This window comes from Muntiacus reevesi, chromosome 2, assembly GCF_963930625.1.
Source record: "Muntiacus reevesi chromosome 2, mMunRee1.1, whole genome shotgun sequence".
Taxonomy (NCBI): Eukaryota; Metazoa; Chordata; class Mammalia; order Artiodactyla; family Cervidae; genus Muntiacus; species Muntiacus reevesi.
In genome coordinates, this window is record NC_089250.1 from 103884865 (window position 1) to 103909508 (window position 24644).

The following is a 24644-nucleotide window of genomic DNA, read 5'->3' on the forward strand; positions in this document are numbered from 1 at the left end:
CACCACCTTTGTCAGGTAGTGCTGATTCTTCAAAGGCAACGAAATCACAGAATAATTTCGTCTGCCCCAAACTGAAGTCTCCTCCCACTCTTCTCCTCACCACCATCTTTCCAACCAGACAGCAGAGAGGTGTCCTTACCTCCCTCCACACTTTCAGATCCTTTGGGGGTGCTGTCTTCTCTGCATCGATATCACCTGGTACATATCTCTGATACAACGTTTAGCACAATAATAAAAAGGTTTACTTTTCTGTCTCTCCCAAGCACCTTGAAGCCTATCTCTAATATCTAGATAGGAGTCCACAATGGTTATAACAGGTCCAAAACTATCTTTACTATTCCCAAAAGCCTAATAAGACTTTAAAAACTATTCTTTACATTTAATTTTCATAGACTGGTTAGTCACAAGTTAGCTGTTTTTGTGTGGTGACTGATTACCTCCCTCTAATTAGATGCTCTGATTCGCAGATGATATATATGCCTTTGATAAATAAAAATGAGAAAGTGAATTAGTCATCAGTGTATGCTGTTTATCAGATAAATCTCCAAAAATGTTAGCTCCATGGTGGGAAAGCAATCTCTAAGAGATTCAAACTTTGTTGAGGCTTTCCCAGCCCTCGGAAAGTGTGCTTTTGTGTCCATAAATGGGTTCGGGGTTGTTCAGATGTAGGGCTCAGCATAGCCTGTGGCTCAGATTCCAGAGGGACTCATCAGCAGCAGTGTGCTTACGTTAGTTTCCATGAGTGAGGGCAGAATTGAGGTCATCGTCACTGCCAGTGTCATTAGAAAACTTCTGAATCAGAGCCACTGATGATGGTAACCACGTGGCGTGAGCCGTGATAACCGATCACTGGCATATGTTTGCTTGGGTTTTTCCTGGTTCTATTTATTTCTTTAGGGACTTCTGGCATTCCAATCCCTATGATTCACTTTCTATACTGCCCAACAAAGCATTTCTCTGCCAATAGTGGCAAGAAGCCATTTTTTTAAAGGGGCTTCCCTGTTGGCTCAACCAGTAGAGCATCTGGCTGCAATTCAGGAGACCTGGGTTCAATCTCTGGGTTGGGAAGGTCCCCTGAAGAAGGGAAAGGCAAGCGATTCGAGGACAAAGTTTTATTTAACCCCTTCTACCTCCTTTGGTGATGGGGAGGTACTGGTATTATCTTCTTTTTAGAGAAGGTTAAAATGAAGAGGAAGATTGCCCAGCAAAACAGTGGTAGAATTTGAAAGAAGAGTGGGGTCCCATATGCTAGTTCACTGCTGTACTTACAGAGGATAACTTTTCTTTTTTAACCTTTTTATTTTATATTGGAGTATAGCTGAATATAGTATGGGCTTCCCTTGTGGCTCAGTTGGTAAAGAATTCGCCTGCAATGTGGAAGACCTGGGTTTGATCCCTGGATTGGGAAGATCCCCTGGAGAAGGGAAAGGCTACCCACTCCAATATTCTGACCTGGAGAATTCCATGGACTATATAGTCCACAGGGTGGCAAAGAGTTGGACACGACTGAGCGACTTTCACTTTCACTTTTCATAGCTGATTAGCAATGCTGTGATAGTTTCAGGGGTATAGCCAAGGGACTCAGCCACATTCTCCCCCAAACCACCCTCCCATCCAGGCTGTCACATGACAATGAGGAGAGGTCCCTGTGCCATACAGTAGGTCCTTGTTGGTTACCCATTTTAAACACAGCAGTATGTACATGTCAATTCCAAACTCCTTAACTATCCCTTTCCCTCATTCTTTCCCCCTGGTAACCATAAAGTTCATTCGCCAAGTCTGTGAGTCTGTTTCTGGTTTATAAATAAGCTCTTCTGAAGGATACCTATATTTTTAAATACTTTACGAGATAGACTATCCTCCATCCTCTACACTGTATCAAAAACACTTTCACTCTGTTTATGGGGGAAGACAGTGCTCACACTCCTTGAGCATGAAGGAAGGTAGATGATCAAATTAGAATCTTACTCCCATCTCTGCGCCGACTCCAATAGCAGCTGCTCGGGCGGGCTTTCAAGGCTGCGGCAGCACCGGCTCCAGCTGCTTCAGCAGTAATTTGAAGAGTGCAAGGGGGCAGGGGAAGTGAAAATTTGAAGAACGGCATTTCATTATATAATAGCAGAGGCAGGAAGCCCTGAAATAACTGGGTTGGTGGTTGGCTCTAGATTTCTGAAGATGACATGGGCACCTCTCCCCAACCCGACAATTCCAGAGACTTCTCTGACTCAATTGTTGCACTGGACACTTGTGACAATCCTGGAGCAAAAAGGGTTTCTTATCAGTAAAAACTGCTCTGATCCAACGCCAGCCTAAGGCACTACAGCATTCATTTCCAGCATCTCCCAAAGTGCAAAAATAGCCACTAGATTAAAAAAAAAAAGAATAAAGTGGCAATATGAACCTTGTAGCTGACATCTTTTCAACCGGTAAGGGAGATGCCTCTTCTCAAGGATGTCCCTGCGTTCTATCTGTGGGTGTGGATCTCACTGAGCAGGAACTGTGTGCTTTCAAGTCACATTTACAACACCTGCACACAGCGCTTGGTACAAAGCAGGCACCCAATAATATTTATTCTGTGGTGAATCACTTCCATTTCGGCTAAGAAGGAGTTGCTGCTTTCATCATTTTGTGGCTTCAGAGTGTCTTTAGGAGGAACAGAGGAAAAAAAAAATCCAATAGCAAATGGCTGTGGAAGACATGCTTCTTACGGTTGTGTTGTCAAGTTACCCTGCAAAGAATGTCTTCCTGGATGATCAGTACGGTGATGACACACAGGGCGGATTTGCACTTTAGATACTGTTACCTCAGCAGGTCGTAGACTTTTCATTATAGGGACTTTAATTCAAATCCATAATTCCCAGTTAAGACTAACTTAATCTTTGCTTGTTGGGAAATGTTTCATGTCTTATTCATCTTCAGTGAGGTCAAGATAAATATGATCAAGTCTTATACAATGTGCCATTAGTAACAGCCTAAGACCTACTGCTATGTTGAACAAGGCCCCATTTACAAAATGTTCAAATGGTGTAACTGGTTTGGACAGTGATGTGAGCCGATTTCTTGTCATGAGACTTTGGTAGAAAAGCACAGCCTTTAGCAATAACAACTATCATTGTCCTTCAAACCATGACCTTCAACAACCTTTTCTAAGTGGCTTATAAGACGACCCATGGCAACTCCCTTACTGAGTATTGATGGTGTATCACACTGGAACAAGCTTCCATCTCATATCACAGACACTTAGCAGGCATATTCTATAACTGTAGTAATTCAAGTGTCTTGGCTATTGTCTCCAATAGAACACAAGTCTTTGCTTTCAATGTCAAGTGAGTACTTACAACAAGCTAACAGTGGTCTCAACTATGAGTAACATATTCTCTCAAGGAGGTCCTTCTGCAAGCGGACTGGGGCTTCCCAGGTGGCCCCTAGTGGTCAAGAACCCTCCTGCCAGTTCAGGAGACATAAGAGATAAACGTTCAATCCCTGGGTCAGGAAGATTCTCTGAGTAGGAAATGGCAACCCACTCCATTACTCTTGCCTGGAGAATCCCATGGACAGAAGAGCCTGGCAGGCTACAGTCCATAGCATCACAAAGAGTCTGACACGACTGAACCGACTTAGCACACACACAGCACTGCCAGATTGAGACTTGGTTCATATACCTGAACTGCAAGTCAGGTCAGAATGTATAGATTGACCTCATTCTGCTTATATTCATTCTTTAAATGTGCCACACTTTTTTTATTCAATCCCTTCTGCAGCTGCCACTTTTTTTTTTTTTTGGTTTGCTTTGGTTTTTTTTTTTTTTTTTAATTTGTTTTGCCTCAGAAGAAATGAGACTTCATTATGTATGAATCCCAGGGAGGTGTCTGATTGCCATTAAAGTTTTCAATAGGCTCCCAAACTATCATTTTCGCACAGAATCAGCTCAGATATCAGAGTGAAGGGCATATTCACCAGCTTGCCAGGAACACCCAAAACTCAGTGATGTTCCCTAGTTATTGAGAACATTCTTGTCACTAGAAGCCTTTGTTTGAGAGTAGTCACGGAAAAAACAGGTGTTTAATCAAATAGTTCCTTATTACTTCAGAAACCACTCTGCAAATTCCATCCTGAACTCCTTCAGCAAACAAATTTGGGAATGCAAAAAAAAAAAAACAAAAAAACAAAAAACCCACTAAATCCACTAACTTTTGTCTGTGGCGCCCCCTGGCAGTCATCATATCAACTTACACGCCCTTCTCAGGTAAAAATCTCCTGCAGCTCAAACCATGTGGTTCTCCTCACCTTGTTACTCCTTAGACAGATGGTGTGACTATGATGGGTCCATGCACAAAATACCATATATTGCTAAGACAAGAGCTGTAAACAATCATAAAATATTTATCAGAGTGAATGACAAAAGCGAAAAAAACTACTGGCCCATCCTTCTCCAAAGTGAAGTGTGAAGTGGAAGTGGCTCAGTAGTGTCCAACCCTTTGCAACCCTGGGTAATGCAGCCCGCCAGGCTTCTCTGTCCATGGAATTCTCCTGGCAAGAACACTGGGCTGGGTTGCCACTTCCTACTCCAGGGGCTCTTCCTGACCCAAGGATCAAATCCTAGACCCCACCCCACTCTGAAGCAAGAGCCAATACCTAAATGCAGACCCCAAAATTGTAATAATAGGAAAGCCTGAAGTATGTATTGCTAACAGAGCTTGTAGAGGAAGATAATCAGAACCTTTCCCATGTTTGTAGTCTTTCAGCCTATGGTAAAAACAAAAATGTGCCCACACACATGCCAACAGGGCTTTTCACAATCAAATGAAGTACCAATTACACAAATGAATGTGTGACTTTAAGCTCACAAATCACGATGAGTGAAAGACAAGTTATAAAAGGAGTTCCACTCTCCCATAGAGTCTATTACAGAATAGACTGATATTTTAGAGTCAAAAGTGATTTTTGTAAACTTTTGCGGAAGTTTGAAAGAGGATTTAATGATGCCTTCACAAAATTATGACATATTTTACCATGACCCAAAACTTTACATGCAGTTATGATTATATAGAGATTGCCATTCTATATATCCCTCAACAGACTCTGAGGTTATACTGTGAAGAACACATACAGAAAACAAAATAGCAGAACAAGCATCAACTTCCAGGACTACAGAAAGTTGACAAGCAAGCCAAGAAAACAGTCAGTATTTACCCACAAAGATTTCCCACCTCATGGAACATTCTTATGTGGAAAAATACATTACTTTCTTTAGAAAAATTTTTTAAATTTTATTTATTTTTTGGCTGCCCTGGGTCTTTACTGCTGTTCAGGCTTTTCTCCAATTATGGCAAGTGAGGGCTACTCTCTAGTTGTGGTGCAGGGGCTTCTTATTGCAGTGGCTTCTCTTGTTTGGGAAACTCTAGAACACTGGGGCTTCAGTAGTTGTGGCACGCAGGCTCAATAGTTGTGGCTCCTGGGCTGTAGAGAACAGGGTCAATAGTTGTGGTGCTCGGGCTTAGCTGCTCTGCAGCATGTGGGATCTTCCCAGACCAGGGATTGAACCCAGGCCTTCTGCATTGCCAGGCAGATTCTTTTACCACTGAGCCACCAGGGAAGCCCCCCAAAATACATTACTTTCATACTGAATACACCTAGTAGATACTCACTGCAGATTTTTTAAATTGTTATTATTTCTGAAAACTAAACTCTTGCTTGGGCATTTTCTCAAACGAAGCAGAATGACTTTACTGAAAATTAGTATTTTTGCAAACCCTGAAAACATTTTGCCTAGTATTTGTCTGGCACTACAACAGAGAAGGAAGAAGATAGTGAGGGAAAAGTATCCCATGTGCACAGATGAGTCTATCTTTAAAAATAGATTTGATGTATATCCACCAAATTGAAGCTGCTGGAAATGTACAAGATTTGGAGAAAACCCAAACATGGAAGAAATAGTGTCTTTTTGGAAAACTCAGCACCTGAAGTAGATTCCAAAAACAGGTACTTTTTGGTTCTAACAATATTCTTCTCATTACAGATGTTACAAAATTTATCAGCCTCTGAGGGTCAGCTAGTTGTCTTTGAATGCAGAGTAAAAGGAGCCCCATCTCCTAAAGTTGAATGGTATAGAGAAGGGACCTTGATAGAAGATTCTCCAGATTTCAGAATTTTACAGAAAAGTAAGTCAATGCTTTAAAATTATTTTTTAAATAATTTTTATAAATTTATTGTGTACATTATTTTATAACTTAGCAGCTAATTAAAATGTAATAAAAAAGAATAAAATAAAAATCACTTATAATCATAATCCATCAAACTAAACCCTGTTAATATTTTGGTGTACATTCTCCAGAACTTTTCCCATGCATTTTTTTAAAATTTACTTATTTTTTAATTGAAGAAAAATTGCTTACAGAATTTTGTTCTTTTATGTCAAACATCAACATGAACCAGACAGAAATCCAGACATATGTCCCCTCCCTCTTGAACATGCATGTTTTTTAAATAAAAATAAATCATTTTTGTAAAATGACTTTTCACTCAACATTTCATGAATATCTTTCCATATTAATACAAATCTTTTTTACCTTTAAAATCAATTCAATTTAATATTTACTTAATCACCTATTGTTGAAAATGTAGAATGTCCACAAATTTTTAATATTATAAACTTTATCTCAAACCATGTTAACAGAGAATATCTATGAATAAATTTGAGCACTAGAATTGTTATTGTAAATTCACAATTTTTAAGCTTTTAATATAAATTGCCAAAGTGCCCTCCTAAAAGGCTGAACTGAATTTACAGTGATCATATAATTGATCATCTAATTTTGGAGAGTAAAAGAGGGTACTCTTAATCATTACACAGAGATCCTAGGAATAAACCAGATATCTGTCCCAGCTGAACTGGGACACATGCTGTTCCAGTTATATTCTACTACAACCAGAAATACATGGGAAATTCCTTTGTCTTAATACCTTCACTAACAATGGATTTAAATATTTTTTAATTTTCACTAATTTTATAGGTCCAAAATGAGAACACTTGTTTTAATCTGCACTTCACTAATTAGACGTGGGAAGGAACTTCTTTTTCATATTTATTAGGTCTTTGAATTTATTTTTTAAATTGCCCTATTCATATCATTTTTTGGTTATTTATTGGGGTTTTATTTTTTATTGTAATAAACATGTATGTGTGTGTGTATCCAAGTGGTTAATTCTTCTTTTCTTGTCGTGCAGTGCTTTCAGCTTGACACATTTCAGTCATAAATATGCTGAAATTTGTTCATTTTTTCCTGTCTATCACAAAATAGATTAGATATATGAATCAAATTACTATTAAGTTTAACAGCAGCAGCAACAATAATATTCTGAATACCATTTAAGCTGAGGAAAAAAGAGAAACCCTCACTAGTTTTATCAGTGTTAAAGGCTGTTCTGCGTGACTGCAATTCCACAAACATTAGTTGAGCAGCTGTTTTAAGTACCAAGCAGGCACTTTCAGAAATGCCAAAGAATTTTAAAATAAAAACTGCTCTTGAGGAACCTGTCATCTATCCTGAGGCTCTTAACATTAGAAACCTTAGGGCAGGAGGTATAGTCTATATTATATCAAGATGTGATAGCCCAAAGCCAAGAATGATCTCTCAATCTTCACAAAATTTTTCAGGTCAGGCTGAATGAAAACAATAAAAATAAATCATCCTGAGTACCAGCTAATTCAGTAACTTTTCCCAACCTAAGGTTTACATGTCTCAAGTGGAACCCAGGTGTGTCCCAAGATGCAGCCACATCATTTAAGTAGTAGTTCTCTCTTGCTGCTCTTCTATGATAAATATCCTATCCCCATCAAGGTCATTGGTGCTAAGGTCATTTTACTTAACATTTACAGATTAGCTTTGTCAAATTGCTCATGAGTATGCAGAAAAAAATTGTGAAATCCAATGGGAAGCTTCTGGTGAAAATATCATGTCTCAGTAAAATGAATGCTCAGAATCTTTTAATTTTTTTTCCTTTTAGAACCTCGATCCATGGCAGAGCCAGGTAAAGATCATTTTAACTTTCATTTTCATGTGATCAGTGATTTGAAATATGTAATAAAACATACTGCAGTTATACTGGTGACAAGAAAAAAAAGTTTTAGAAAGAAGATAGAAGCCAACTCTAGCTATTACTGTAGGAGAAGGAAATGAGGAGCATGTACAAATTTGGAATATATATTTAATACCTATTGTGAATACAGTTAGTTCTGGGTTCCTGAGGAATGTTTCTTAGGAACATTTTCCCTCTTTTATTGGTCCCTACTTATCATTTCCTTCAACTGGGCTAAGCAATTTCCATGATGCTAGATCAATTCCAGTTCTATAGCCTATGTTTCTCAAAAGTTATGCATCAGATTTTGAAATTCACAGAATCAACTCAGAATCAATACAATGTTAGTGGTGTTATTAGATTAGGTTGGGAGGATATTAAGATGACATAGAAGCTCTTACCTCTAGAAAATACAAGTCATTCACAAACCACTGCGTAAACATCTGAATGTCCTCTCTGTGATCACCCTGAAAAATAAGATTGTTTTTGTGCCCATGGGTAAGAATCATGGTTTGGAATTTCATTATTATAATTCTTTCTCCCAAAAACTGAATGGAAAAGCATTCCCAATACAGACACTGAACAGAAGGGGGTGGCAGAGCTTGAGATGGTTAGATAGCATCACCAACTCAATGGACATGAATCTTAGCAAACTCCAGGAGACAGTGGACAGGAGAGCCTGGCGTGCTGCAGTCCACGGGGTCGCAAAGAATCAGACATGACTTAGCAACTGAACAACAATAATCCATGTTACATAACATTGGATTATGCAGTAAGTAGGCCCTTGGGGATATAGTAAAGACCACAGTGGTCTTACTCTAGCATTGCTTGCAGTGGAGAAGCAATTTTCCCCTTGAAAATATTTCAGTCTTTTGATACTTCCAACCAGAACAAGCTTTTTCACTACGTAGTCTTATACACAAAATAATTTCAGAGTTACCCTAAAGAGGTCCATGCCCTAAAATAAGCCCAAGCTCCACAATCTAAAATTTCATGTCCAGAGAGTTCTTCCTTCCACCTTATATAACGCAAATACCCTTTGGAGACAGAACACTTTATCAGGCAGGTATAGTGTAGTCTGAATAAATTTATCAGATCATTTTCTGAATGCAGGTTGCTGAAAGCTGAGAGAGCAAATGTTTGGGAAGGGGAACAGAGAGAAGGAAGCATAAGCCTCAGAAAAAGGACAGAGAGGTACCAAAAACCAAACTTCGCCTCTCCATCATTTAAGATTCTTTGGGCAGCAAGCAAAGAAAACCTAACCAAACGTGGCTTAAGCAACAAGAAAAATCTATCTTGTCACATTGCAAAATGCCCTAAGAAATGGCAATCTTGAGATTGCTTAATTTTGCATCTCAGATCATCAAGGACCAAGCTTTTTTCCTCCCCTCATTCTGTCACCTTCAGAGTATCCTCTTAAGCTGGTTCTACTCATATACCCAAGACAGCAGCCACAGTTCTGGGTATTACATGCAGATGACAATGTCCAGAGGCAAAAATAGGGAATAATGCTCTCTTTTATTCCTTTTAAAGAGCAAAGAAAACTTTCCCAGAAACTCCCCAGGAGACTTTCCCTAATATCTTATTGATCAAAATTGTGTGTCACATGCCACTACCTAAGCAAGACCAGAGTTAGCATGACTGGTTAGCATGACCAATCACGATTCACCAACCAAGGCTGGGAGAGGCCAGTCTGCCTTGAAGCCTATGATCACTTCAAGGAGGGTGCACAAAGCCAGCATTCCATTGGTAAGGAGGAAGGAAGATGAAGAGTTAACTGAGCAGGTACTCAACACTGTGCCATGGCCTCCCATCTGGGTTTCCGAGAAGTGGTCTAGCTAATTCAATCCAGTTATCAGGAAACACTGAGAAGCCAAGTTTCTAATACAACTCTGCTTTTTTAAATTTTGTTTTTAATGTCAGTTCTACTGAGTGGTAACTGGAGGTTTATGTTACCATCTTATACCTCTCTTCATTAGATGCCAAGGAACACCTAACTATAATAATTTAAGGTTGTAATCATATGAGTCTATCTGGAAATCACTTTAGCAGTTACTCAAAGGGGGTTCATGCTCTATATTGGAGTAATCTATAAGAATTACCATTGTATCACAAAAGAAAAGGTGCATTTCACTTTTTTTCCACCCAGAATTCTAAGCTGCTCTACCAGCTAATTACTAGTAGCTAAGCAAAATATTTACTGTCCAGTTTTAAATTATGGCCTACATTTAAAATTACCTCATGACAAAAATTCCCCACAGAACCAGTCACAAAAAAAGGAGAAAATAGTTCTCCACGGAAATAGTGAGATCTGTAAATCATTTTTTCAATCCTTTTAGTTCACTCAGAATTCCCTTTGCTTTTTTAAAAAATTTATTTTTAATTGCAGGATAATTGCTTTCCAATATTGTGTTGGTTTCTGCTACACATCAGTATGAATCAGCCATAGCCTCCTCTTGCTTTAAATCCTTTGTTTTTGTGATTTTTCAGCTTATTGTTTCTTGGTTCTATTTTTGTTTTCTGGGCTGATGACATAAAAACATCATATTTATGAATCCATAATCTATATTACATTATTATTAAATCCTCTTGCTGAGTGTCTGCATGGAGTTATTCATTTTACATCCTTTGGCTCATTTGGTCTGCTAACCAGTCAATTCAATCAAATAATTGGACTAATTATCTTCAAATGATATAATCATCTTCTTCTATTGACTTTTATAGAATCATTATCTAATATCAGAAAATTCCATAATTCCATTTCCATAAAAAGTCAGTAACCATCTCTGCTTTATTGGCTTTAGAGGAGATCTGTACTTTGGTCATTGCCGAGGTATTTGCAGAAGACTCTGGGTGCTTCACGTGTACTGCGAGCAACAAATATGGCACAGTGTCAAGCATTGCACAGCTAGATGTGAGAGGTAAGGATTCTTCCAATGCCGGAACAGTCTAGACCAGGGATTCCCTAGCCCCCAGATCAGTACCAGTCCGTGGCCTGTTAGAAACCGGGCCTTAGAGCAGGAGGTGAGTGGCAGGTGAGCAAGTGAAGCTTCATCTGTATTTACAGCCACTCCCCATCTCACTTTACTGTTTGAGTTCCACCTCCTGTCAGATCAGCAGCGGCATAATAAATGTAATGCACTTTAATCACCCTGAAACCAACCTCCCCAACCCCTGCCTCAGTCCATGGAAAAATTGTCTTCCACAAAACCGGTCCGTGGTGCCAAACAGGTTGGGGACCGTTGGTTTAGACTATGACTTTAAATATGAGTATGAAGAGTGTACTTTATCCTTTCTTACTGCTTTTCATATGAAGCTCATGTGGCTTTCCTAAAAAGTTTTTGATTTATTGAGGAAAGTGTTCCTGAACAGAATTCAATTTCTAATTTCTTATCACATTTATCACCACCATCTCAGTTATCCTGCTGTTATTTATTATACTCCCTAAGAAAACATCTCCTTGGTCTTACATAGACTTCTAAAATCTTTCCAAAATGCTACTTAGATTTTTTTGAGTTTTCCCCCCCCTGTATCCTTACCATTCTTTAATGCCTCAGATTGTGTTTGCTGTTTTTGACAAGCATCTCTAATTAGCACATTCACCTAAGTTGGATACCTGCCCCAACTCAGGGTGACAGTCCTTTCTCAGTCTTGTTGAGTAAGGCTAGTGGCTCAGGTCCTGTTATCATCCTTTCAGGAAACGAAGATCTCAGAAACAATGGGTCTCTTCACTCAGCCAACTTCACCACCAATCTGGCTCTTATTGAGCAACAGCCATCCCCACCCAACCCAGAGCCTCCTGTGGAACAACCCCCTAAACCCAAACTGGAAGGGGTGCTGGTGAACCACAACGAGCCCCGGTCCAGCTCAAGGATCGGGCTCCGCGTGCACTTCAACCTGCCTGAAGATGACAAAGGAAGTGAAGAATCCTCCGAGGGTGGCATGGTGACCACCCACCAGACCAGGCCAGATTCCTTCCAGGAGAGATTCAATGGACAGTCAGCAAAAATCTCTGAGCCTTCCTCACCCGTCAAAGAGCCCCCTCCAGTTCTGGCCAAACCCAAACTGTAAGTAAAATTTAGAATAGATAACCAAGAGTGCCTGCGACCTTCTCTGAGTCTGCCCTTCTTAAAAATGATGAAACTGAAAAGGAGAATTATGAAATGAGAAAACATACATTAAATGCTTTGCAAATCATATATCCTTACATCAATGTAAATGGGCTATCACTATCATCCTTACTATTCATATTCTACTTCCAAGAAATGTTACATCTAAACTGGCTCAAAAAGATATTTGTCCTATACTAGATGGCTCCAGGTGAAGCACTTCGGCACTTTTCTGTTTTAATAAACTTTTTTTGACTCAACTTCATGAGCCATTTTACTTTTTGGCTGCACTGAGCAGCTTACACAATCTTAATTCCCCAACCAAAGATCAAACTGTGTCCCCTAAAGTGGAAGCATAGTCTTAACCTCTGTACTGTCAGGGAAGTCCCTCCACATCCTTCAATATTTTCTGCACCTGAATTTTTTCCTTTTTAAAAGAAATTAAGATATAGTTGACTTACAATGTTGTGCTAGTTTCAGCTGTATGGCAAAGTGATTTAGTTATACATATGTATCCCTTTTCAGATTCTTTTTTCTTGTAGGTTATTACAAAATATTGAATATAGTTCCCTGTGCTAAAACTGCCTGGATTTTAAAACCCAGATTTGCCACGTATGGGCTGTTATAAATATCTTTGTGTCTATTGGTCTGTTTTTTTCAATTAATTTATTTTTAATTGAAGGATAATTGCTTTATAATTTTTGTGTTGGTTTCTGCCGTACACCAGCATGAATCAGCCATAGGTATACATAGATCCTAGGTGCCCTCCCACTGGAACCTCCCTCCCACCTCTACACCCTTCTTACAAAGCCCTTTCTTAGATCTAATAATGTTTACAACCTATAATTTTATCTCTCTGTTTCCCATTTCTACTTCAGCTTAAGTTTTTATACTCACTGTAGAAAAGATATCAACTGTTTTTTAGACAGTTCCTTGATATGGCTAGATATGCTATGGTAACCACAGTAGGCTTCATATAAATGTAATGGGATGAAAGAAGTCATAAAAATTCAGTCAACTCTGAATTTGATGCACTTGTGGCCCAAACCCTCTTCAGAGCTTCCATCAGCGTCCAGTTGCAATATTTCATGTGCATCCATAGTAAAGCAAGCATTGAACGTGACAGTACTAGTATGTTCTGTTTGATCCACACATCAAAGTGATAAAAATTACATTGATAAAAACATAGACCTTTAAATATCAACAATGAAATCTACAGTAATAGGACTCCTATCATCTGTTTCTTGGTGCTGACCACAGGGTACTCACTGGAAGCAGTTCATGTTGCTTAGTTTTATATTTTTCTCCCTACCACACAAATTCTGGGCATAAAATTAAATGTTACAAAACATACAAGTCACACCCAGAAATACTTCAGTTCAGTAACTCAGTCTTGTCTGACTCTTTGTGACCCCATGGACTGCAGCTCACCAGGCCTCCCTGTCCATCACCAACTCCCAGAATTTACTCAAACTCACATCCATTGAGTCGGTGATGCCATCCAACCATCTCATCCTCTGTCGTCCCCTTCTCCTGTGGGCTTCAATCTTTCCCAGCATCAGGGTCTTTTCCAATGAGTCGGTTCTTCCCATCAGGTGGCCAAAGTATTGGAGTTTCAGCTTCAGCATCAGTCCCTCCAATGAACATTCAGGGCTGATTTCCTTTAGGATGGACTGGTTGGATCTCCTTGTAGTCCAAGGGACTCTCAAGAGTCTTCTCCAACACCACAGTTCATCAATAAAAGCATCAATTCTTTGACACTCAGCTTTCTTTATAGTCCAACTCTCACATCCATACATGACCACTGGAGAAACCATAGCCTTGACTAGACGGACCTTTGTTGGCAAAGTAATGTCTCTGCTTTTTAATAGGCTGTCTAGGTTGGTCATAGCTTTTCTTCCAAGGAGCAAGCGTCTTTTAATTTTAAGGCTGCAGTCACCATCTGCAGTGATTTTGGGACCCCCAAAAGTAAAGTCTGTCACTGCTTCCACTGTTTCCCCACCTATTTGCCATGACATGATGGGACTAGATGCCATGATCTTAGTACTCTGAATGTTGAGCTTTAAGCCAACTTTTTGTACTCTCCTCTTTCACTTTCATCAAGAGGCTCTTTAGTAGTTCTTCACTTTCTGCCATAAGGGTGGTGTCATCTGCATATCTGAGGTTATTGCTATTTCTCCCTGCAATCTTGATTCCAGCTTGTGCTTAATCCAGTCCTGTGTTTCTCATGATGCACTCTGCATATAAATTAAACTTCTGTCCCCTCAAAGTTCTGCCAGTCACAGGAAACAGGAATTACCTGAAGTAAAAAGAAGGGAAGAGGTTATGATAGGGATATAAGCAGGAATGAGAAACAAAACACAGCCAGGCCCTGCACAGAGGAGAGTGGGGAGTTAGTGATAGTGAAAAATGTCAGATTCGTGATCTCCAAAGAAGATTTAGCTTTGGGACCACAGACCAGGCTTGATCACTCGAGAGCGTTCGTGTACCAGAGTTTTCTTAAAGTGAAAAAGGGACAGAGAAAGCTTCTGACATAGACATCAGAAGGGGGACGGAGAGTGTCCCCCTCGCTAGTGTTAGCAAGGCAGTTATATATGTTTTCAATTGGTTATTATAGTAAACCAAAAGAATGTCTCAAGGTTGTAAAGATCTTACTAGACCCACTCCCACAATTTATATTTTAAGATGACAGGATTAGAACTAACAATAGAAAGATCTTACCAGACCCACTCCCATAGTAAACGGTTCTAAAATAACAGGATCAGCCAGAAGGTTTTCCAGAAGGAGAAACTCCTCAGGCAGGGTACACTGTTGTTATATAATCCTTAGTACAGAGTTTAAACTGAGTTCTGGCTTAAAGAAAAAAATATCTTGTGAGACTAAGACTAAGGAATGTAGAGGGGGGAAAGAGACATTTGCCCTTTTTTCCTCCTTGAGAATTCCAGACCCCTATCTCCTCCTCAAGAGCCCCAGACCCCTCTCTCTCCTCCTTAGGGACCCTGGACTTCTTATCAACCCGCCTAGGAACTGACTCATTAGGAGCTAGGATCACATACATGGTCAGTCTGGCTTCTATCTGCTGCTCATGCTCCATCCCAAGCACTTCCTTGTTTCCTCTTTGCATATCCTCTCCACTCTTCTCTCTTGGAAGTCTCATCAACTCATATCTGGCCCATAATGACATGTCCTTTCACGATTTCTGTCAAGTTCCACTGTTAACTGGGCTTCCCTTGTGGCTCAGCTGGTAAAGAATCTGCCTGCAATGCAGGAGACCAGGGTTCAATCCCGGGGTGTTGGGAAGATCCCCTGGAGAAGGGAAAGGCTACCCACTCCAGGATTCTGGCCTGGAGAATTCCATGGACTGTATAGTCCACGGGGTCGCAAAGAGTCAGGCACCACTGAGGGACTTTCAGTTTTCACTGTCTTTTCACTGCTAACTACATCATTCTCAGAAGCTCCATTCCAAATACCAGCCTTGTTTCCCTGGTGGCTCAGATGGTAAAGAATCTGCCTGCAATGCAGGAGACCTGGGTTCAACCTCTGGGTTGGGAAGATCCCCTGGAGAAGGAAATGGCAACCCACTCCAGTATTCTTGCCTGAGAAATCCCATGGACAGAGAAGTCTGGTAGGCTACAGTCCATGGGGTCACAAAGAGTCAGACACAGAGGTCAGGTGCAGAGGATTTAGGTTTACAGGGAAGAAGAGTCAAATGGATCAAATCACAACTGTGTGTAAAAGCAATTCTCAGAGAAGTGAGTTGTGAGAACAGGTAACCCCAGACAATCCATTTGCCATTTTGTAGAGCCTCCTCTTACCCAGGGACTGTTTAAGTAAGTGAAGTCACACAGAGAAGTCATCCCAACCCAGGCATCAAACCTAGGTCTCCCGCATTGCAGGCAGACGCTTTACCATCTGAGCCACCAGGGACTGTTCAGGGGCTATTAGATTTACCTTCATGTTGCAGAAAGTCCAAAGTAACAGTGAGTTAAAAACATGAGGGTTTATTTTTCTATGAAATAAAGGAATTAGAGGGGCTACTGGGGCTGTTATCAGGGCTCTACAGTCATTAAGAACCCAGTCTTTTATCTTCTGCTCTGCCATTTTAGCACTGGCTTCTAAGTCCCTTCATGGTCCAAGACGGATGATGGTGGTCTAGTCATCACATCTGCATTTCAAGCAGCAGAAAGAACAAATGGGTAGAAGTCGTGCTATTACTCTCTTTTAAAGGAGTCTTCTAAGGACTCATCCCAAATCATCTGCTTATATTTCACTGGCCAGAACTTAGTCACATGGCATGCTAACAATAAAGGAAGCTGGGAAGTGTAGTCTTTAGCGCACAGGTTGGCTCCATGAGTAAAATCAAGTCCCTTTACAAAGGGGAGAATTAAGTAGTCAGCCAGCAGTGGCTACCACATGAAATTTTCAATGAATATAAAAATTCTAAAAAAAAAAAAAAAAAAAAAAAAAAAAAAAAAAAAAAATTCTTTCTACTAAGTTATGTAGTGACACCCTCTAAAAATCCAGTTCTCAGCACTATATAATTCTTTAATATGTTTTGCCTTCCTTAAATTTTGTATTAGAGACAAGAATATGCATGTGGATGCTCCCCGCTTCCTCTTTCCTTCCTCCCTCCTCTTTCCTTCCTCCCTCTCTCTCTCTCATACACACACATGTTCCCTTTGTGAATCCACATGCTTGCACACTTTTCTTACTGGTTTTAACCTCATTGATGTTAATCTTTTAGGTTTTACATTAACACATATTGACTCAGTAATCTTGAGGATACCATTTTCTGGTTGCTCTTCAATTTGCCATTCATATAGAAAATAGAATTCTGATAGATCTTAAAACTGCAAAGGGAAGCTATCATTTTAAACACTATCATCATTTTAAACACTAGATAATTTAGACTTTGAAAATTTCGACTTGAATATTAAGCTATCTAAAGACGTGATTCTTCATCCTGGCTACACTCTAGAATAAAATATAGAGCTTCTGAAAAATATTTATGCCTTGCACCCCAGCCGAATCATAATCTCTCCACAGCTTATTCTTAGGTACAGCCAGTTGGAAACTACAGGTTACATAAAAGTTGGTGAACCTGATTTACAACCCTTTATCACCCCACCCAGCCCCATACACACATTCCTCCACAGCCAGAAAAACAAGAATAAATATTTAAAGTGGATAAAATGTCAGAGACAAAATGAGAATGTACTAGGAAAATGCATGCTTTGGGGACAAGTGTTTCTCTAGGGCAGTGGTTCTCAGTCTTGGACGCAGGCAAGAACCACCTAGAGGCCTGCTATTCAAAGCACTGGCGTCCCCTTGGGGCCTGATAGAAATACAGGCTCTAGTACTCCACTGAGACCCACTGAACCAGAAGCCCTGGGGGTGGGACCCAGAAATCTATCTTTTAACAAGCCCAACAGAGGATTCTGAAGCTTGCTGAAATTTAAGAACAGTTCCCCTACACTTAAAAACTATGCCTGGATCCTTTCCCAGGCCAACTGACTCTAGCCAGTGGTGCCTAAATTATGCTCTCTGCACAGCCAGCATGATTACCACTGCTAAAACCACAGCTAAATCTGATTGCAGAGACATATTTACCCAGAATTAGTTATCTTAATCAGTGGTGCACTGGCAAATGTTTTAATTACCGACAGAGGCAGGGAAGCCCTGACTTGCAGCACTTGCCAATTTCCTCCCACCAGGGATGATTTCAAGTTACTAAAGAAAGATCATTGAGCTGGGAATTGGGATGAGGTGTGTACAATCCTCTCTCCAGAGCCAATGAGAGCTGGCTCCAGAGCACACCGCCCCAACTGTTGTCGCCAAACTGCTTTCAAAGGTACTTGATACAATAGCCCAAGTTTGTTCTGCAGTGCTTGTCAAAAAGCCTTGACATTTTATCTCAACCACTTAAAATCCATAAGAAATTCTTTCATATTCCAGAACCACAAGAAGAAGCAACCTTAACAGTTTTGAAACTCAGGTTCATTCTTACAAATCTTAAAATTGGTATCTGTAGTTCAGAAACTGAAAAATATAATAGCCACAATGCATTGAGCATTCAACTGATTTAGGTGACTAATCCACCAATTTTCACACCAATGTGAAGAGAAATTACGTACTCCTGTTTTACTTATGAAGAAATCGGGATTGAAAAAACTAGAAACCACTCAAAACCAAACACATAATCAGTGGCAGAGCCAAGATTAGGATCTAAGTCTTTCTGCAGAGGCCATATTCTTGAGCATTATGCTTTAACTAAGTTGTGGCAAAAGAAAAGATATTTTCAGATAAGCCGAGAGAGCTGACAATCTACAGAAAGAAAGCTTGGGTATAACCCTGATTTCAGAAATCCTCACAGCAACAAGATATGAACAGCTGAGTGTATGGCAATTTATGATAGGCTGTTATTCTGAATTAGAGAGGTTGTTCGGGGTTCTTTATGCTTTGTAATTAACCTGTCCTCTCTTTATTCTCTCACTGCAATGTGTATCTTCATTATTAGATAATAATTCTATAACCGAATTGAATGAAAACAACAAATATGTTATCTGTAAATAACTACTCTTTATTTGTGTTACATGCATATATAGTAAGATTTTTTTAAGCCCTGAATAGTTCATACTATCTGAGGCATATTTGTATATCCTATAGCACCTAGCAAAGTAAACACAGAGAAGATTCAATAAAAGTTTGTTGACTACTAGAATTGACACCTTGCCCTGATGTAATGAATAAGCAAATTGAAACAGGTGTTTTAAATCCCTTCTGAAACAAGATAGAGCTTAGGAACATTTGGAGGAAAAAAAGTCATGTACAACTCTTTGCGACCCCATGGACTGTAGCCCACCAGGCTCCTCCATCCATGGGATTCTCCAGGCAAGAATACTGGAGTGGGTTGCCATTTCCTTCTCCAGGGGATCTTCCTGACCCAGGGATCAAACCCTAAGTCTCCTGCATTGCAGGCAGACGCTTTAACCTCTGAGCCACTTCACCTTGTAAGAATACTGGAGTGGGTTGCAATTCCCTTCTCCAGGGGACCTTCCTGACCCAGGGATCAAACCCAGGTCTTCTGCATTGCAGCAGATTCTTTATCATCTGAGCCATTAGGGAAGCCTATCAGTCAAAGAGATATTATTCTCAAATGAATTCTTCCAGAATCTTAGATAATCAAAACAATTTGATGCTGTATCTCATATATCATTATGTTTAAGTTTTGTGACCCTCCAATATACGGCATTAAATTATAAGGGCCAAGACGCTATTTAAAGTCTTAAAGTTAAAAGCTAGTTCTTGGGGAAAAAAAAAAAAAGCTAGTTCTTGGTTTTCATTCAATGGAAGCCAAAAGAAAATCAGAATCAATCAATACCAAGTGACTGCCTGGCACCTTTTTTTCATCCCTAGCTTTTTAAGATCACTTAGTTTTCATATACTACTTTTTCTACTTCCATAACCACAAGAAAATATTTCTGCATCATCAGATTAAAATTTACTCAAGAATACAATACAAATCTGTCCTAAAAACCACACAACATTATCTTTATGCTATAGCATTCACAGAATGGGACCTGCCAAATATCAGATCCATTAAAATTGTAAAGGTCTTATAGTTTCATGCCATTGGGAGAGTTAACACCAGCAGAAATAATGTTAATTGTTTATATTTTTCTAAGGATATCTAAGAAGGATATTTCTACTTCTCTTGATTGCTAAATAAAATGAAAAGGTTTAATTAATTTTACTTTTTTCTCTCAGCTTAAATACTTACTTCTAAAAGGGGGGAAGAAAGTTACTCTGCCAAGTGGCTAGTACTTCTAAATTCTTAGTTTAATCCAAGATGAGAGTTTTCATAGTTTAACAAAAGATCGTACAGTATGTAGCATTTGACAGGAGTTAATGAAAGTAGAGATTGATCTCTACGTTGTGAAGTTACTTTTCCATATATTGTGTATCAGAAATGTCAATGAAGGGAAGGAAAAATGCCTTAAATTCCAAGGATTTTTTTAAATCAAGGTTTGGAGAACCTTCTGACTCGATGTTTAAAAAAAGAAAAAAGTTTTATTTATTATTTATTTGTTATTGTACTGGGTCTTCGCTGCTGTGAAGGCTTTTCTCTAGTTGCCGTGTGCAGGCTCCTCGTTGCGGGGAGGGGTGGGCGGTGGGGCTTTTGTTGTTGGTGCAGAGCAGTGGCTCTGGGACACACAGGCTTCAGCAGTTGTGGCTCTGGGGCTCCAGAGCACAGGCTCAATAGTTGCGGCCCACGAGTTTAGTTGCTCCACAGTATACAGAATCCTCCCAGATCAGAGATTGAATCCATGTCTCCTGCGTCCCCAGGAGGATTCTTTACCACTGAGCCACCAGGGAAGCCCCTGACTTGATATTGTTGGTGTTGACTTCCGCAATGGTATGAAAATGTAGAACCTTTCATTTTTAATAGATCTCATGTTCAGCAGATCAGCTTCTCTGTTCCAGGTATACTTTCAGAGAACATAAAACCACGGTGGTTGAAGCACAGTGGTCTCACCTGTGGCTCCTCCTATGGTTATTTGCTCGAGAGGAGAGTCGCCTAAACAGCAAAACTTGACAGCTCTGACAACTTGATGCATATATAGTATTTAGACATTTTCCATTTTCTTTATTAAAAAATAATTAACTATTTTAAGAGAAAGTATTAGACTGTGGGACTTAAGGCAAATCATACAACGCTTCTGTGAGTCAGATTCCTTTACATAGAGAAAGTGCTCCCAGTTTGATCATCTTCCTTTTTTTAGGCACAAGACAAGTCTAAGGCAACATTTATAATTATGGTGACCATGTAATCTAGCACTGAAACCATGACATTTTTGAGAGTGAAAGAGTACCAGCAGTAATTATGGCAGGAAAACAAGCATAAAGGAGCATGGTCTAGAATGAATCAAAACATATGGTTACCTTATCTATAAAGCTTTGTTGTCATAAAAGGATGAGAAATACCAAGACATATCCAGCTGCTTTGCTAAGGTTTGCTCTAAAATGAGGCAGAGTGAAGAATCTAGCACATTTTGGGGGGAACTCAGCCGTCTTTAGTGTTAGTGACTAACATCAGTGTGTAGCTCAACACCTCTGTCCAGAAGCCCAGCCCTAACCCTAAACCTCGTTTGGTTCAGTTCAGTCACTCAGTCGTGTCTGACTCTTTGTGACCCCATGGACTGCAGCTCACCAGGCCTCCCTGTCCATCACCAACTCCCAGAGTTTACTAAAACTCATATCCATTGAGTCAGTGATGTCATCCAACCATCTCATCCTCTGTCGTCCCCTTCTCCTGTGGGCTTCAATCTTTCCCAGCATCAGGGTCTTTTCCATTGAGTCAGTTCTTCCCATCAGGTGGCCAAAGTATTGGAGTTTCAGCTTCAGCATCAGTCCCTCCAATGAACATTCAGGACTGATTTCCTTTAGGATGGACTGGTTGGATCTCCTTGCAGTCCAAATGACTCTCAAGAGTCTTCTCCAGCATCACAGTTCAAAAGCATCAATTTTTCGGTGCTCAGCTTTCTTTGTAGTCCAACTCTCACATTCATACATGACTACTGGAAAAACCACAGCTTTGACTAGATGGACCTTTGTTGGCAAAGTAATGTCTCTGCTTTTTAATATGCTCTCTAGGTTGGTCATAACTTTTCTTCCAAGGAGCAAGTGTCTTTTAGTTTCATGGCCTACCCCTAGCCCAGATACTATCTACTCATCTCGGAACTTTGAGCACTCCCAACAAGAGGATCATTGTTTCTATTTCTTGTTCCTAATTTATAAACATTTTGCTGCGTTGCCCAACTCCAGGGTCACAACACAAAGGACAAAATGTCAATAAATGATGCCTCATGGAGTTGTGCATCACGGTGGCCTTTCCCTTCTTCCTAGCAATCAAACAGATCTGGAAAGAAGGAGAGAACTCACAAGAAACTGATTGGCTGACTGCTGGCCACTCTGGCTGTGCATTCTTCACAGATACTGGGTTGACCAAAAAGTTCATTCTGATTTCTGAAAGAACTTTTTGACCAACCCAACAATAAAGAGCCTGTCTGGACACTTTCTGATGGGTGAGGCGATGGTAACAGTTTCTCTTCTCTCCCCCCACTCTTGTTTTGTGTGCAGCGACTCCAGTCAGCTACAACAGCTTCACAACCAAGTTTTACTGGAACAACAGCAGTTGCAAAACCCATCTCCTTCATCTCCTAAGGAGTTTCCTTTCAACATGAGTGTTTTGAACTCCACTGCTATTCCAGCAGTGACAATGTCCAGCAAGCAGGCGAAGGCCCCTCCATCACAGACATTCAGCTTGGCCCGGCCAAAGCACTTCTTCCCCTCTACAAGTACCACTGTGGCCTCCGGGTCCCCTTCCAGCTCTCCAGTGTTCACCCTGAGCAGCACTCCTCAAGCCATGCAGAGGACAGTGAGCAAAGAAAGCCTCTTAGTTACTCACCCTTCAGCTCAAACCAAATCTCTAGGAGGGGTCTCCATCCAGAACGAGCCACTCCCCACTCCAGGTCCAACAGAGCCAGCACAACTGCCACTCACGTTTTCCATCTCCAGCGGAAACCAATTTCAGCCCCGCTGTGTGTCCCCAGCTCCTGTCTCTCCCACCAGCCGGATTCAGAACCCAGTGGCTTTTCTCAGCTCCGTTCTGCCTTCTCTCCCTGCCATCCCACCCACCAATGCCATGGGGCTGCCTAAAAGCGCACCGTCCATGTAAGTATCTCGAGATATGAGTATTGAATTTGTTACAACATCGCTTCTGTTTTATGTTTTGGGTTTTTGGCCAAAAGGTATGTGGGATCTTAACTCTCTGACCAGGGATTGAACCCCCACCTCCTGCATTGGAAGGTTAAGTCTTAACCACTGGACCAGCAGGGAAGTCCCTCATTGAGGTTTCTTGATGTAAAAGATGTCATTTAAGAAGGGGTCTCCATAAGAATAGCTTAGTCTAGGATAGGCCTCTCAGTTATCACTATCATTTATCCTTTATAATCCTATCTCTTAGACAAAATGGATATTGAACATGTTAGGACAAAACTACATGATTATTTTAAATATGGGCTTCCCTGGTTGGCTCAGATGGTAAAGAAAACACCTGAATGCAGGAAACCCAGGTTTGATTCCTGGGTTGGGACGTTCCCCTGAAAGAGGGCATGGCAATCCACTCCAGTATTCCTGCCTGGGGAATCCCATGGACAGAAGAGCCTGGCGGGCTCTGGGGTCACAAAGAATCAGACATGACTGAAGTGACTTAGCATGCGTGCATTTTAAATATATTTTTATAATTTAAATACTGAAAACACTTCTATACACAGATTCTTTGCTCAGTGCTCAACTTTTGCACACAAGATGCCCTACGTAAGTGCTTGATGACTCCTGGTGTATGGCTGTCATTCCAACCACCCTGATTCCTAGGCCTTTGTACCCTGACCAGGGCTTTTCATGAGTGACTTAGGGGTGAATTAATTTTACAGGCCATCCCAGGGACTAATGAAGAAAAATACAAAGTCTTCCCACCCAGTGAATGATGATTACATCCGTGAAACTAAGAATGCGGTGATTCTAGACTTGGGAAAAAAGATGAATTTCAGTGATGTCAGATCAAATCAGCAGGTAAGACTGTTGGGTTCAGATGATTTATTGGAATTTCACTGTAAGGAATGTAAGTTTGCTTAATTCCGTCCTTAGGCGACCCGACCTCAGTGAAACTGACACCGCAGCTTTGGAAGGCAGAGCACAGGCTGACCATGGTTTGCGCAGGAAACGTGTCCACATGGATCCACAGTTCTTGATTAGCCCAATAGCTAACTCAGTTTACTTGTTTACATGGGTTTACCTAGAATAGAGTAGGTTAAGTAGAGGGACTAGAGAGTCTGCTTTCCACTCCAGCAATCCTCTGCTCAGTATTGGCAAACACCATCACATCTTTGAGATATTTCAATATCTGAGCCTTGAGGTGATCTGGACTTGAAGGAACTCTGGAGTTCCAAGCTGTCTCTTATCTGATTCCTTCACCCCTAATGTGCCTGGGGATTGCTCACCAGTTCTTCTCAATCTTTACATTAGGTTGAAGTGTGTGAAACAGCCGTTAGCCAATATCCTGTGGTTCAACCTGTACAACCCCCTGTTTTCTTTTTTTTTTTTTTCATTAGTTTTTATTTTATTTTATTTTTTCATTTTCATTTTTTATTTTTCAGTGGAACCCCCTGTTTTCTAGTAAGTGTTTACACTGAAGGAGAAAAAGCAAAGTCATATGCAAGCATTATATGAAAGAAACACTATTTTATTTGAGCTAGTTTTTATTTTTTGTCTGCGCCACATAGCATGCAGGATCCTAGTTCCCTGATCAAGGATCAAACCCACGCCCCCTGTAGTGGAAGAACGGAGTTTAAACCGCTGGATCACCAGGGAAGTCCTGAGCCATTTATTTTTGCT

The 24644-nt window shown here is 40.4% G+C and overlaps 1 protein-coding gene across 2 annotated transcripts in view; it reads left to right on the forward strand.

Moving 5' to 3' along the window:
* The window catches only part of MYPN (myopalladin), an 88811-nt gene that overhangs the window by 36242 nt on the left and 27925 nt on the right, over positions 1–24644 (forward strand). For both annotated transcript variants that reach the window (XM_065922436.1, XM_065922434.1), the window contains 6 exons: positions 6020–6161; positions 8008–8031; positions 10884–11000; positions 11777–12146; positions 22329–22922; positions 23684–23822. In XM_065922436.1, the coding sequence (XP_065778508.1) occupies positions 6020–6161; positions 8008–8031; positions 10884–11000; positions 11777–12146; positions 22329–22922; positions 23684–23822 (1386 nt within the window). The remainder of the gene's footprint in view (positions 1–6019; positions 6162–8007; positions 8032–10883; positions 11001–11776; positions 12147–22328; positions 22923–23683; positions 23823–24644) is intronic.